The 15,687-nt window shown below is 41.0% G+C and overlaps 1 protein-coding gene across 1 annotated transcript in view; it reads right to left on the bottom strand.

Annotated features, from left to right (window-relative positions):
* TUBGCP3 (tubulin gamma complex associated protein 3) overlaps positions 1 to 14,111 on the bottom strand; it is a 47,466-nt gene extending 33,355 nt beyond the window's left edge. The window contains exons 1-3 of the mRNA XM_054271699.1: positions 13,946 to 14,111; positions 3,490 to 3,597; positions 1,660 to 1,727 (exon numbers count right to left, since the gene is read on the bottom strand). Coding sequence (XP_054127674.1) covers positions 1,660 to 1,727; positions 3,490 to 3,597; positions 13,946 to 14,021 — 252 coding nt within the window. The 5' untranslated portion in view covers positions 14,022 to 14,111. The remainder of the gene's footprint in view (positions 1 to 1,659; positions 1,728 to 3,489; positions 3,598 to 13,945) is intronic.
* Positions 14,112 to 15,687: the final 1,576 nt, after the last annotated feature.

Here is a 15,687-nt window from a genome sequence, read left to right as displayed (position 1 = left end):
TGATCAGCCTATGATCTGCAATACTGAGCAATGCTGAATATAAAGCAAACTTGAGTCATATCAAGATTCAACACAGACTGCATCTCTTATGAAGCAACATCATTTACTAAAGCTCTACATTTTTATATAAAAGGAGACATTCTATATTATTATGTAAAGCACACTTCTATTATCTTCTGCTTTAATCTCAAGAACAAACAAGTAGAGGTACTGTATCTGCTGCAAGTAACTAATACAGCAACTGATAAACAAGTGGTGAGGAAGGAGCAGCAAGTGCTTCTTCTACTGGCCAGGACAGAATAAATCCAAGCGCTTCAAGAAAAGTGGTTTGCTCAACTGGCAGGCTGCCATAAAAATAAGCACTGACCTCCTTTCCTGTTTGGAGTAATAGATGAAACAAAGTTAAAACAGATTCACCTGCACTTTTTTCCCCCTCCCAACTGCTTTCAAGAAAAATGTTGGAAGAAGAGCCTAATTGATTCAGAAAACATATATCCCTTTAAGCCCTTCCCTATGCTCATAGGAAATGATTGTACACCATTAGTAATAAACCTAACAGCAGACTGAATAATAATTGGTTGTGTGAATTTTAAAGAAGCCATTATACTATTTCATATACACAAGATGCTAGCAGAGGGAAAAAAGGTTAGAAGAATCTTAAATGTTTGAGGACGCAGTAAAATACCAGGAGATAGCTTGCATTAGATTCAGAAGAAAAAGCAAACATATAACACAGGCAAGGCATTTTGTTCCAAAGATTAGTCATCATGCTCTGCATCACTGTGCTTGCCAAATGGCAATGCAGTACATAAGCTACAGACACGTTACACAAATCTGTATTAAGAGCTGTCTGCAAATCAGTGCTCTGCTGTACAAAGCACTGCAATTAATACACAAACCTACAGGATGCTAAAACCAGGACAACTTACTCAGTAACGAGTCCAAACATTAACAAAGTAAAGGGTGAGTCAAGATGGAAGAGGGGAGGAAGAGAACCAAGTTCTGTCTAGTCATACTCCCCACAGAATACCTTTTTTGTAATCTTAATCTTAGCATTATCATGTTACAGGTTTTCCACACACTAACATCTTTAGTCAGAAAGACGGCATGCAGTGTTCTTTGATTAACACTGGTGTTAGAGCCATCCAAGACAGCAAGCACTTAACCTTCAACATGAAAAGACCTGGAGCACTTAAACATTCAAATACGTGAGAATATTAGATTAGTAAAATCAATACATTGCAAGGCAATTCTGTAAAACAAATTATGAGAAAATTCATCAGTTTCACATATAAAATGATCCCTTTATTTTTATAGAGTCCCTTTCTTCACATGAAGTACCTCTGTATATAACTTGAATCAAATACTAAAAACAGAGCTAGGGTTGAGACGCATCTCTAGAAGTTGCCTGGTCCAAACCCCCAGTTCAAAGCTGGGTCATCTACAGCAGGTTGCCCATGACTGTGTCCAGTCAGGTTTTGATTTGTCTCTAAGGATGAAGACTCCACAACTTTCCAAGGCAAGCTGTTCAAATATTTAACCATCCTCCCAGAAAAAATACTGTTCATGACCTGAGCACTCTCCAAAACAACTCTAACATGAGAAGGATGCTTATGAGTGCTTTCAGTTTCTTTACTCTTTACACATTTATTAAACTACCTGTGAACCGAGCTTTCTGTAGAGTTCTGAAAACAAAGCAGCATCTGCTTCCCTTCTTTGTCGCACAACTATTAAAAAAGAAAAAGTAGATTAAAAATTTGAAAGAAGTGTAACAGTCATGTCTTAACATATACTTGAGGTAAATTATAAAATGCAACCAAGAAAGCTTCATGATGCTGGACTGTTTCATTGTATTTACTTAAACACTTTTCACCTTATCTGCATTTCAGCCCTAAGAATTCTTGCAATGCAAGTGATCAATACAAGTACCTGCTTTTCTTAACCCAATCAAAATATACATTTTTGTCCTGGTAAAGTCTAGTCTGCCATTCAGTAGATTTAGGGACCTAAGGGACTGAAGACACAATTGAAAGTAGATAATCATTAAAGAATGTTATAAAAACTACATGTAATTGCTCCAAAACTAGAGTGTAATTGTTTCTATTTCAGGCAATAAAATCAAGGATAAAAGTAGTAATGCCATTTACTGCAAGTCAGGCAGAATTCCAGGGTCACACAACTCTCATGTATTACAAAAATAATAAATCAATGCCAGTTACAGAAGTACCTTCTCAGAGGAGACACATCTTCCAACTAAGATTTCTTAAAAAGCTATGTTGCATCAGAAAGAGTCATGTTCAAAGAAAACCAGGACAAAGACATCTGAAGAAACTTCAGTGATAAGAAAAATAGCTATTAAGTGTTAGAAATGTTAATTAGCACCAAATGTCACTGGTAAGTACACTTTGCCAAGAAAGGCATTACTTGTATGGTATCTCCAAAATAAATGTAAAGTTGGAAGGACATATATCCAGCTGAAGTTGGGGACGAGGATGAGGAAGACAGTCCTTTTCAGAAAATTGGCAACAGGCCCAAGGAATACATGCCGTGCTGTCTACAAAGTAGCCAAAGTATGGCAGAAAGTATATATTGTAGATTTCAGTGTTTTGGAGTTGTAGCTAGAGGAATTCTGAAGGGCTTATTTGTCTGTCAGCAAGTCACGGAAGCTCTGCGTTAGCAAACAACACACGTGGACCTTAAACCAGTTATAACCACTGACGTCAGTTATCCTAATTCAATCTCTGAACATTCAAAGCTCAAATATCAGGTTTTAATTTCATTAGTACAATTCAAGTAATTGTTTCTGGACATGCTACTGCGTAGCAGAATCTGCTGAAAGCAGTATTTGGCTTTTCAAGAAGAATTCATCACATTCCCTTTGGATACACACAGTGCAACATGTGACTCAGAGCAGCAGAGAGCACAATGGAATGGAAATGCAACATCCCTTACAAAGTCATGGTCTGATTTTGTTTTTAAAAAGGTGGTGGCAGAAAACTTGTAGAGAAACTGAAGGCAAGTCAGGTAAGTCACAAGCCATTCCATCCCAGGATGCTCATTCAGCAAGTTTCACACAGGTGCTCATGAAGTTAATTGTGCCAACATGCAATATTCCTGAAGTGCACATCTCAAAAATATTAGTCTTTTACTCTTCTAAGAAGAACTATGAATTCATAATTTCCAAGTACTATTAAGGTGAATGGAGTGCAGTATTAATTGCTCTTTGTCTTCACAGTGGCTAAGATACAAAGCAGCAAGGAAAGTTTAAGTTGAGTATTCAAAAAAATCTGAGCTGTGAATACAAATAGCCACTCAGGAATATTTACTAGGAAATTAATGGCATTTACATCATGAGATTTTCAGGAAGAAAGCTTTAATAATATATTAGATAACTATCTGTGAGGCAGAGCTGTCCCCTTTTCAGAGAAATAACCTGATTAACTTCAAAAAGAACTTGGTGTTTCTAAGAAAGGAACAAGATGCACTTACGTTCTTTCTTGATTTTCTCCGCTACAAGAAATTCATCACGCTCAACAGTGGGAGCAAAGTTGCTTCCAATAACTCTCACGGCATACTGAAACTGTTGGGCTGCATCAGCTGAAAGAAAAAGAAAATTCTGTCAGTTAAGTAGAATGCTACAGCTCTATAAAAACTAATTTTAAAAAAAGTGAGACATGAGATTACATTGCTACGTCTGAAAGCAGCAAAAACATACCCGGCTTAGATCTGATAACGTTGTGCTGCAGTTCTCAGGCCCACTTCTAACCAGAGGGCAGGAAAGCCCAGTTTATCACAGTATTAATGTGATATTTCAAACACATTCACCTGTACACACTCCACAAGTAACTGCATCAAACTTTGTGAGTAAGCCCCTTCCTATTCTGAGCTGAAAGAGACACTTAGGTCTACCCAGTTACTGGAGAGCATGTGCACATTTAACTGGCTCTGCCCCTCCCATGGACAGAAATGCTGTGGGACCTGGCACACAGACACACAGTTCAGCTCACACACCACAGCAATACACTCATGTTCATCCCCTACCCGTGGATCTTCACTCAGATATCCACAACAATGCTTTTACCAGTTTGCATCTTGGTTTGGTTTTGTTTAAAACAGTTTGAACCATTTGGTTCAAAGCCAGCTCAGATATATCAGCATCACATCCCCGTGAATAATGTGTATACTAACACAGAGGTCACAAATCAGTGACCTCCTTCCACTGCTTCTTCCTAATGCAGCAATTCTGGTTTTAATCTTGTTGTTAAACAGCACTGTTTGAGTGCAAGTATCTTGCTTTCTGGGAAACTAACAGTCTGCTAACACAAGATAGGGCCAGGTCAGTGTTAATGTTTCTATAGCATAATCATATTCCTGTTTATCAACCTGAAAATCAAACAATAAGCCTACAGACATGTCAAGGGCCCTCATAAAAGGTCAGACAGATTTTTAATCCTTATCTAGAAACAACTGTAATAACACAAGAAAATATCCAAGTGTGCTCACCACACTTGAATCTTTTTACTTTGGGAAAGAAACCCATCTAAGCAATGCTGGATATTGTCTGTTCTGTACATAACCATCACGTGTGCAAATGCATCACAGCCTCCTGTGTTTTATATAGTCAGTTGAGCAATCAGCTCTCAGGGAAAACTGCCAAGTAATGCAGCAAAGGTTCAGCCAAGGATGCTGGTCAGGACAAATATGTACAAAAGGAACAGAAAAATGAAATAAGGTAAAGGACCACTAGAAGATTAGAATATTTTAAGCATTTATCATCTCTTAACTAATTAACTAATATCTGCAATTAGAAAAAAAAATAGCCTTGGAGATACTAGGAGTCAAATATTGATTAAATGCATTAAAATCTTCAAAAACTTATCGAAAGAGGTTTGAAATTTGAAAATCACAATGTGCTAGATTGTGTTTGAATGCTCCACATTCTTCCTGAATGTCCATTTTATACTGTTGTGTACTACAAATGTCATCCACTGATCCAACTCCATCAGAACACAACTAGAACAGCAAGCATTAACCAATTCACACAAAGAAATATCTCACACAATCAGGAAAACAGTCTGCTCAGACAAAATCATTAACATTGAACAGTATTTGACAATACTGGCCTACAGAAGGAACAAGAGTATTGTTCTATTGTCAGAGAAGAAAATGCCACTATTACTGTATGGCCACAAATGTCTATGACAAATGCCTCCTCTACTGTTAGACTAAGCAACCTTTAGATTGCAATAAGGTTTTGAAAATACAAATAAAAAATTTAATAGTCCAGCTACCAATGAACTAGATGTGAAGAGTTAAGTATGAGGAAGCATTTCTGTGTAATTCTTAAGTTTAATGCATGTCATAACAGAACCCAAGATTTCTAAAAGTATTCTGCATGGCCAATTAAAGTCAAATACTGGCACTAAGTTATCCCAAACAGCATATGTTCCATTAATTCCTCAACTATGTACTTGGCAGCAGATAGGAAAGGGGCAAGCTTTTCCTGTAATGGGGAAGTTTTAAGGAAAATCTGTTACCTCCTGTCACAACCTTCTATTTCAACACCAACCACAGCAAGAGTAGTCAAAGCACTGAAATTTAGTTATAGCCTTTTCCATACTGCCCTAACAAGGCATCTGAGAAAGATCTCTAGTTGAAAAACTACAATTCCATCCAACAAATCCTGCTTTTTAACCTGTTGCACTACTGAAAACATGGAAAATTACCCGTTCTTTATATATTGCTGATTTGCATCAGCAATTCAACAGCTCTGTAGCAAGACTGGTTTTCTATTTTATTTAATTCAGATTTTCATGTTTTATTCATATCAAGTCCAGCTTCCCTTTTATAAACAAAATTCCCTGCTGTGGGTGTTTCTTCAGCAGATTATTTCTCATAAATTCATAAAATAACTTCAGTACCTAAAGTGATTAAACATAACTAAATGCAGATGTGTCAGTACAATAAAATTTCACACAGCTTATAACTAACAGGCACATCTAATTGCTTCCCTCCTCAAAGAATCATCATTATGACAGCAGACACACTTTAAATATACAGCCATCTATCTATTTGAACATCCTTCATCAGAAAATGATTACAGCATGACTCTGTTACATAACAGCAAGCTCAATATATCTGATGCAGCTGTCTGAAGGCTAAAGGGGTAGAACAACATTGATCACTGATTTCCAGAGGTCTGATCAGAGCAGACAGACAGCCACTTCTCCTCAGACTAGATCCCTTAAGGAATACACACAAAATTAATGACTCTGATAAGCAGCCACACCGCTGAACAGAGAACTGTCACTTGTGAATCACAAGAAAAATTATGAAAATTTAGAAACTGTCTCCTTTGAACAAAGCAACCCATCAATCCTACAAAGATCTATATGCCACACAGCCATTCAAACTTTCCTACAATGCAGTATTAGAATTGAATTACTTCAAAAGCCAGGTAACAGCACTTTAAAGCTGAACATGAAAGTGTAGCACATGAAAAAAAATACACAGAAGCAATGCATAGAAAGAGTCTGGTTGTAAAGAAAGCAAGGAGAAATTGGACTAAAGATAAAGTTTAAAGGAAAAGTTCACAAGACAAAGAGATAATTTGCCAATTATTACTTGCAAGACAGCAGCATTTCAGAGGACGTGCTGAAATTCAGCAAGATTTTGCTATAAAGAAGCTTCTAGCATTACCTATAATTCTAGGGAAGTGAATTGAAATTCACTTTATACTCTTACATATTTCTTTAAATAAGGTTGGTTATTGGTCAATTAAGTTTCCAAAAGTGGGCAGGGAGAAATCCTGGAAAATCTAAGTAGTAATTGAAACTGTTTTTCCAAATCATTGTGAGAAATTGTTTCCTGAAAAGAAGACACTTGGTTATTTAAATACATCTAGAAACAACTTCTAAACTATAGGATCATGCTAAACAAAGTTTAGCTAAACCATTTTCTTTCTTTCTTGAATGACTTCAAAGATTAGCAAACTCTCCAGTCAGCTGTCCATGATCCCAGACAACCATTTTCCTTAAACACAAATACAAAATTATTGTGAAACAATTACACTCTAAACTGCATTCAGTGCTATAGGAATGGCACTGACCAGGGAAAAATTATTGCTGCCAACTACTTCAGATACAGATGCTGCCAAAAAACACATATTAAAGAAAAAAAAAACCCAAACAACAAATTTTTTCCCTCTAACAGTGTTTGTTGCAAAATTAAGCCAGGAAGAAAAGCTGTAAAACTTTTCACCTTCTCAGACATACCATGAGTACATAGGATGTTTGCCAAGACAGCACTGCTGCTCTATGTCCTCTGTTTTACTCATATCAGATGTTCTACACTACTACGAAGTATTACCCGGGGGGAAAGGCAATTGCATTAACACTGCATACAATGATAAATTAGAAGACTAATCTGAAATGCCATTAGCACTACCATTTTGTTCTTCAGGAGAATCTACATGATTGTGAGCAAAACTGCTTGTTCCTGTAGAAAACACTGGGTTTGAAAGGTGCAGTTCTAGGCCCAGCCTGGTTATGACATGCAAGGTGCTGCACTGGCTTGAGGCAACCCCAGGCACAACTGCAGACAGGCAGAAGCCATTGAGAGCAGCCCTGCAGAGAAGGACTTGGGAGTTCTCATGGATGAAAAGCTGGACATGAGGCAGCAATGTGTGCTTGCAGTCCAGAAGGCCTGATCTTGGCTTGCATCAGAAGAAAAGTGGCCAGGAGGTCAAGGGAGGTGATTCTCTCCTTTACTGTGGCCTCATGAGACCCCACCTGCAGTGCTGCATCCAGCTTGGGGGTGCCCAGCACAAAAAGACTTGGACCTGTTAAGAGCAGCTCCTCTGGAGGCCACCAAAATGCTCAAAGGGCTGGAGCACCTCTCCTGTGAAGCCAGGCTGAGAGAGCTGCGGTTGTTCAGCCTGGAGAAGAGAAAGCTCTGTGGAGAGACCTTACTGTGGCCTTCCAGTGCTTAAAGGGGGTTATAAAAAAGAGGGAGAGCAAATTCTTACATAGGCAGATAGTAATAGGACAAGGAGGAGAAACAATTTAAAAACAAAAAAGGAGACATTTAAACACCATGTTAGGTAGAAATTATTTACAGTGAGGATGGTGAGACACTACAGCAGATGGCCAAGAGAAGTTGTGGATGTCCTGTCCTGGAAGTGCTCAAGGCCATGTTGGATGGGTTTTGAGCAACCTGATATAGTAGAAGGTGTCCCATCCCATGGCAGCAGGGTTGGAACTAGACAGCCTTTAGGATACCTTCCAAATGAAGCCTTTCTATGACTCTATGAAGTATTAATGAAAAAAATTAATTTTACATCAGTCTTCTGATTTAGTCAATTATCTTCTCTTCTGCTGATGAACAATTTTAGTTGAAGTATTTTAAGATTATTGTTAATATTTTGATGCACAGCACAGGAAACAACTATTTTTAAATTCTGTTAATATGGCTGGCTCTTGTTGCATTGCTAGTAAACAGATCTGAGTACTGTCCCACTGGACTATCAACAACTCTGTCATAATCTTTTCAGAACTTTCCTTCACTGTGATTTTTTGCCACTTCTGCCAACTCCCACCTGCTCTGTTATTAGCATAGGTAAAACTCCCTCCACATCACCCTTTGAATGAACTCTATGCTTTTCCGCAGACATTAAATTTTAACATCTATTCCAATAATTCAAAGTTTCAAACACCAAAATCAAACAGCACTAACAAAACTGCCCCTGACACTCTGAAGATGAAATTGAAGCCACAGTATGGACTTCAGGTAGCAAACTACTCCCCAAAGACTGAAATGCTACTTTACTTTCTGTGTGCCACTGTTGCACACAGAGCATGCACACCTCCAACAGTGGCACACAAAAATCTTCTTAAGTTTGCAAACTCAAATAGATTTAGCTTGAATATTTACAGCAATACCATTTGTTTCCATTGGAGGCACTAAGAGTTCTTAGAGTTTTAAGATTACCAGAAGGTTTGTGAAAGAGAGCCAAGAACAAGAAGTTCTTTGTCAGGACTAAAACCACTGTCCAAAGAGAGGCATGCGACCCTGTATAACTGCTGGAGCATACAAACACAGGGGAGGAAAAGAAAATTATAGAAACTACTGCACAGGTAAGCAAGCCCCCTGCAAGATCAGGAGTAAGTATAAAAATGAGTGGATAGCCTGGAAAAACACAGAAGATAACATAAAGCCAGTGCAGTAATTCTTAGACACTATGAGAACATGTGAAGAGAGAGGTCAGCAGCAGCTCCACCTGCAGGGGCAGAGACCCCAAACTTATCCCAGTATGACTGCAGAACCACAGCACCACACAAAGTTTTACACCCCTGTGAGGTCTGGCTAGAGCACAGCAACAGAAAGCTTTCCAACACTAGTTTTAGGGAACGAAAAGTTCAGGTAGATAATTTTTAAAAAACCAAAACAAACACCTAAACAGCTCTTCTACATAACTCAGCAGACCTTCTAATGAATTTCTCAGCAGCAGAACTCATTTGCAAAAAAAAGTAAACCCCAGTAACTAGGCCTATGCAGCTGAGTGGTTCTGGAAACAAAGCAAGCCCTCCACTTAGGGGATGATCCCAAAAGGGAGAAGAGAGAGAAGATGGCTCCACCACTGAGAGCCTGAAGTCATAGTCCATCAAACCACAAATTCACTTCATCATAAATCTTTAACTAGCTGAAAAGGTGGAAGTCTTCTAAGGCCATCACAGGCAGAAGCAAAAAATCCCTTGATGAGAGTTTATGGAAGATTTCAGGCAGGGGATTGCACAATGTAGACTTGGAAGGAGAGTAAGCCCACCTTAGCCTTAAGTGAACAATTACCACACAAACATTTCATAAACAGAACACTTCATCTTCTCCTCCAGCTGCAGCTTCCTCACAAACATAACAACACACAAGTGCTGAGAAGGAACAAAGGGAGAACAAAAATTCTCAAGTAGAAACTAAGGGAATGCACAGGCAGGAACAACCATTAAATCATCAAACAAATTCCTTCATTATTTAACAATAAATTTCACTCAATTTCATCAGCACCTTGTATTTCACATTCACAGCAGATTAACAACACAAGTGGTTTAAGATGGATGTTTCCAGCTTCCTGTTTTGAATTGTTTGTAGAGATTTCTCTACTAAATTTAAAGATCTCTTAAGTGTCTAAGGTTTTTGTCCCTAAACTCTGCAGGAGTACTTGAACATCATAAATTACTTTCCAAAGACTAAACTGATAACACTTGCAAAGTTTGCTTCAAAAAAGAGAATGTGCATATACACAGCAGCCTAACTTGACCATATACAAGGGCAGAGAAGCTGCACATGTACCACTAACCACACACTAATACATTACTTCAAACTTATCCTGTGCTGAAAGGAACAGGAATTACATTGAAAAACAGCAAGATGCTAAACACCTTGTCCAGTGGGTTCCTTATCACCTTCAGATACATGCACCTTCCTCGACACAGAGGATGCTAGTGCTAACAAAATTACCTCATTGTCTTTTATGTATTCCTTGGACATAGATATCAAGGGGGTTGGGGAAAAAACCACTACACACATTTCATGACTGAGACTTTGACAGAATTTTTGATTTATCAATCTTTATGCATTTGGAGTCTATAGCTGAGCTAACACATATATTTCAGTTGACTGCTCCAAGGGAAATCCTGTCTCAAAGGCTGAGGTTTCAGTGCTAGCATCCCTCCTAACAAAGGAATAAAGAGCAGGGTAAGAACAGGCTTCCCATCTGTCACATGCATAAAAACATGGGTGATAAATGTGGCAGACAACCCAGGTTTTTTTTAGCTGTCACTTCAAAGAAGTCCTCAGATAATCCTCAAGTGCGCAGACGAGCAGACTACAGGTTGCACACAGAAACTCAGTGTGCTTTTGGCCAAGATTTTCACTTTCATTAGTCAAACACAGAAAGGATTATAGTTACATTATCAGGATTCCAACACACATAAACAGGTTCAACATTTTAAAAACAATAAAAATACCCAGATCTCTTCCATGTTTTTGCACACACTGCTTGTAAATAAAATTATTATTCCAGTCAGGAGATAGAGAGAGGTATCGACGCCATGACTTCAAAAAACAGCTAGATAATAAGTTGCTACAAGTGAACCATCTCACCTCAATACTCATACTTCAGTTGATATTCATGCTCTGTTTAACTTTTCAAAGTATCACAGACCTAGATAATACTAAGAAACAAGCTTAGATTGAGTTGAGATTAGATTCCAAATATAAAAAAGAGTAATGAAGAAAACAGGACTAGATATTATCAAAATAATGTCCTTGAAAATGTATCCACTATAGCAATATAATTTATTTTCCCATTTTCTTAAAATTTGTTTTTGGAAATAGAACCAGTAATTAATACAGTAATTTGATACTTCTGGTAGCAAATGTTTGAAATACTCTTAAACAAGAACATACACCAATTGTATCAGAAAAAAAAGTTTCCAAAGAATGTTAAAGGCAAGAAAGAGCTTTAAAAAAAGAGCTAGAAGATGCCTTAGAATTGCAGCCTGATGTGAAATACCCTTTAAAATACAGTTAAAACACTTGCTAAAAGAAACATGTGGTAATAGAAGAACACAAGAAGAATTAAAAAGTCTAGAAGCTACTGCTGATTTGGTGGAGATAGGAGGAGAAATTTGCCATATCCTGATAAAATCTTACAACAGGAATTCCGACACAGAAATACTATAGATTCTGGAAAAAAAAATACTGCCTCACAGAAGACTTAAAAATGCAATGGAGAAGGAAAAGATTTTGAAAAACAAAACACAGCAATCAATAGCTGTTGATCATTGAATTATTCAGGTTGAAAAATACCCTTAATATCTTAGAGTTACATGGAGTGTTTTCTGTGAAGGAGTCCCTACTCAACAGTTCAGGGAAGACAAAGATTCCCATTTCCTACCAACTTTACCAAGGTTCTCAGATGAGCCACAGAATCACAAAATGGTTTGGGCAGGATGGGACCTTCAAAGACCATCTAGTCCACTTCTCCTGACATGGGCAGGGACATCTTTCACTTGAACAGGTTGTTCAAAACCCCATTCAAATCAGGTCTTGAACACTTCCAGGGATGGGATTCCCAACTCCTCTAGGCAACCTGTTCCAGTGCTTCACAACTCCAACTGTAAAAACTTCCTTCTCTGTGTCCACTCTAAACATACTCTGTAATTGTTTAAAGCCATTACCCCCTGTTCTGTCACTTTAGGCCTTGCTAAAACATGTCTTTCTCATAAGCCCTCTCTAAGGACCGAAAGGCCACAGTGAGATCTCTGAGCAGAGCCTTCTCCAGGCTCAACAACCCCAACTCTCAGACCTGCTTTGGAGGAGAGGTGCTCCATTCCTCTCACCATTTCCATGCCCTCCTCTGGACCAGCTCTAACACAACCACATCCTTTCAGAACTGGGGGCCCCAGGGCTGCACAGAGCACTGCAGACGGGGTCTCACAGAAGCAGAGCAGTGAGGGGAGAATCACTGCTCTCTACCTGCTGTCCTTGCTTCTTTTCAAGGAGCTCAGAACATGCTGACCTTCCAGGGTGCACATTACTGCCTTATGCCCAAATTTTCATCCACTCCCCACATCCTTCCCTGCAGGACTGCACTCAATCCACTCATCCCCCACTCTCTACAGATATTGGGGATTGACCCAGGGCAGAACCTTGAGGTTCACACAGGTGTGTTCCTCAAGCCTGTCAAGGTCTCTCTGCATGGCACATCACCCGCACTGCTCAGCTTGGTGTCATCTGCAAACCTTCCAAAGGCACTCTCAAGCCCACTGTCTATGTTATTAATAAAGACATTGATCATTGTAAATCCCAATACAGACCTCTGAGGGACACCACTTCCTACTGATCTTCATTTTGACATTGAGACAGTGACTACAACTCTTTGGATGTGGCCATGCTGCCAGTTTCAGTTTCTCATTCACCAAACAGTTCATCCATTAAACCCACAGCTCTCCAACTGAGAGGCAAAGATGGGGTGTGAGACCATGACATGCTGTCTGCAACAGATGGAAACAAAGTCTGAGAAACAGACAACATATATATCTGCACCTTGTTACACACTTTCTAGATTTCTAAGATAGCAATAATCCACGTGCAGGCCATGTTCTAATAATTTTTTACAACAAGTAATGCTCAAAAGGCTTAGTTACTATCCTGGAAATATCTAAAGGGATTTGTCAGAAGAAAGGGGCATGGAGAGAGGAAAGAATAAGGGACTTAACAGCCATTACAAGTGAGGGAGAAAGTCGTCTCTCATACAAGAAAAAAGATGCATTAAGAGCTTCTGCATGAGTTTCCCTAGTGAGCCATGCTGATAAACAGAGCAACTTAAAAAGGAGACTCAGCAGATGCACGCCTTCCTTTCCACCCCTCCGACTACCTACTAAAAACAGTCTTCGCCTTGACTGCAAGGGAGAAACTTACGCAAACAGACAAGAGATTCATTCCCCTGCTGGAGGCTCACAGCAGCACCAAGGCACCGAGGACCTGTAGCGGACCTGGCGCACGTCAATGGCTCCACTCGAGCGGGCACCGGCGGGAGGCGGAGGATCCTCAGCCCCACACGGAGCCCCCGTTCGCCCAAACACCCGGGCACCGCTGTCCCGTTCCCCGAAGAGGAGAGCGCCTTCAGGGGCCGGTCAAACGCCCCGGGGGAGCCGGAGGAGGAGGGCACGGAGCCGTGTTCGGCCGCCTCCCGCCGCAGGGCTCCGGCTCGCAGGGCCGCTGCCGTGCCCGGCCGGCCCCTCGGCACTGCCCGGGCTGTCGCCCCCGGGCCGGGAGGCCGCCGACGCTCCCTGACGAGGGGCCCGGCACCTCTCCAGCCCTGCCGGGGCAGCCCCCGCGGGCTCCGAGCGCTGCCGGCGGGGGAATGGCGGGGGGACGCCGTTACCTTCGCTCTTGCCCAGGATGCGGCAGCACAGGCTCTGCAGCAGAACGTTGGGCGATTTTTGGTCCGGAGTCGCCATCGCCGCGCGGGAGGCAGGAGGTGGCACGGGGGCCAGGAGCGGGCGGCAGAACCGGAGCACGGCGGAGGGAAGGAGGGGGCCGAGGACGCGCCGCCCGGTCGGCAGCGCAGGGAGCCGGCGGCACCTCCCGCTCCCGCCTACGGCGCCATTTTCACGGGACCCGCCGAAAGCCGCGGCCGCGCACCCACCCACAATGCCCCGCGCGGCGGTTCCGGGGCAGGCGCCGCCCCCGCGGGCAGGCCCGGGGCGGCACCGGCACCGGCATCGGCATCGGCATCGGCACCGGCATCGGCATCTCCGTGCTCGGGAACGGCTCCCAGCCAGCCCCAGGGTCTCTGAAATCATGTTCCATCAGCGCACGCATTCACTGCAACACAGCTCTTCTACCGAGTGCAGAAGGTGGAGGCCTCCGCACGCCATGGCGGGCAGGAGCGAAAAAGTCCTTGATGGAGTGCTGACAGAGGGCTTCAGACGTGGGGCTGCACCATGTAAACACGGATGCAGAGTAATTCTCTTGCCAAAATAGGTTCTTTCACCCGGTGTGCTAGAGGCCAGTACACACAGAGCCGAGGTATTTGATTAATTTACAGTTCTGCACTTAAAGGGGTGTTGGGTGGCAGATTCAGAAAGCCAGCATCCCAACTATCAAAACTCTTTACTATTTATACATTTTAGTAAGCAAAGGAATTAGTGTTTATTGGTTGCAAGTTACATAGTTCTGTTCTTCATTAGTATTCTATCTTCTATTCTATTAATGGTTCCATTGCTTCTTATCGTTATTAGTCCACATTCCCATTCTTTATCTTCTTTTGAGTTAGTGGCCATGAGTCGGGTCACAATCTCGTCCTGCCAGAACTGCTTTTTAACCCAGTAAGAGCTGATTTCAGCACAGTTGCTGAATTAGCTTTGTTATTTACTTCTTGATCTTGAAAGTTCTGCTAGATGTCCTTGTGACATCTAAATTCTGCATTCTTTGTGTCCACCATCAGTGGTAAATCCTTCATCCCAAGTTTTGTTAACCTCCCCCTGGTCTGAGATCATTGAAACTTATCAAGCCCTAAACCTTAACAAAGCAATTCTTCCAATAACTAATTTGTCTTTCTGACACCTGGACATCAATTATAGCTTTTTAGTTGCTCTATGTTTCACAGATTAAATCTCCTTTTCTTGTTATTTAGGCTTAAAAGTATACAAATATCAAACATCAGAGGACATACTTTCTTCAGAAATATTTACATATTCCACAGTTTGCAACAATCCCACATTAGCTTTAAGTGCTAGGTACAGACATCCTCACAAGTGCTGAAAAGGAACACAGCCAAGGAGAGCAAAAATTCTGAAGTACCAACTGAGGGAACGTACAAACTGAGGCAGGAGCAACCATTAGATTGTTGAAACTCAATTATTTTTTGTTATTTACCCATTAAATTTTGCCCAATTACATCACTACCTTATATTTTACATTCTAAGTGGGCTAACTACACAAATGGTTTGAGATGCAGATTCTCACCTTGTTAGGAATTTTTACTAGAAAGTTCCTAACTAAATTTGAAGATCTCACAGGTATCTAAGGCTTTTGCCCCCAAACTCCATAGGAGTAATTGAACACAGTGAATTACTCATGGGCAGGTCAGGTTCACTTCCTGCCCCCAGAGAAGAGCAGGCC

This window comes from Melozone crissalis, unplaced genomic scaffold (assembly GCF_028551555.1).
Source record: "Melozone crissalis strain CALT ecotype California unplaced genomic scaffold, PUWL_Pcris_2 ptg000013l_1, whole genome shotgun sequence".
In the NCBI taxonomy this organism is placed as follows: domain Eukaryota; kingdom Metazoa; phylum Chordata; class Aves; order Passeriformes; family Passerellidae; genus Melozone; species Melozone crissalis.
This window is presented reverse-complemented; position numbering and strand designations above follow the sequence as displayed.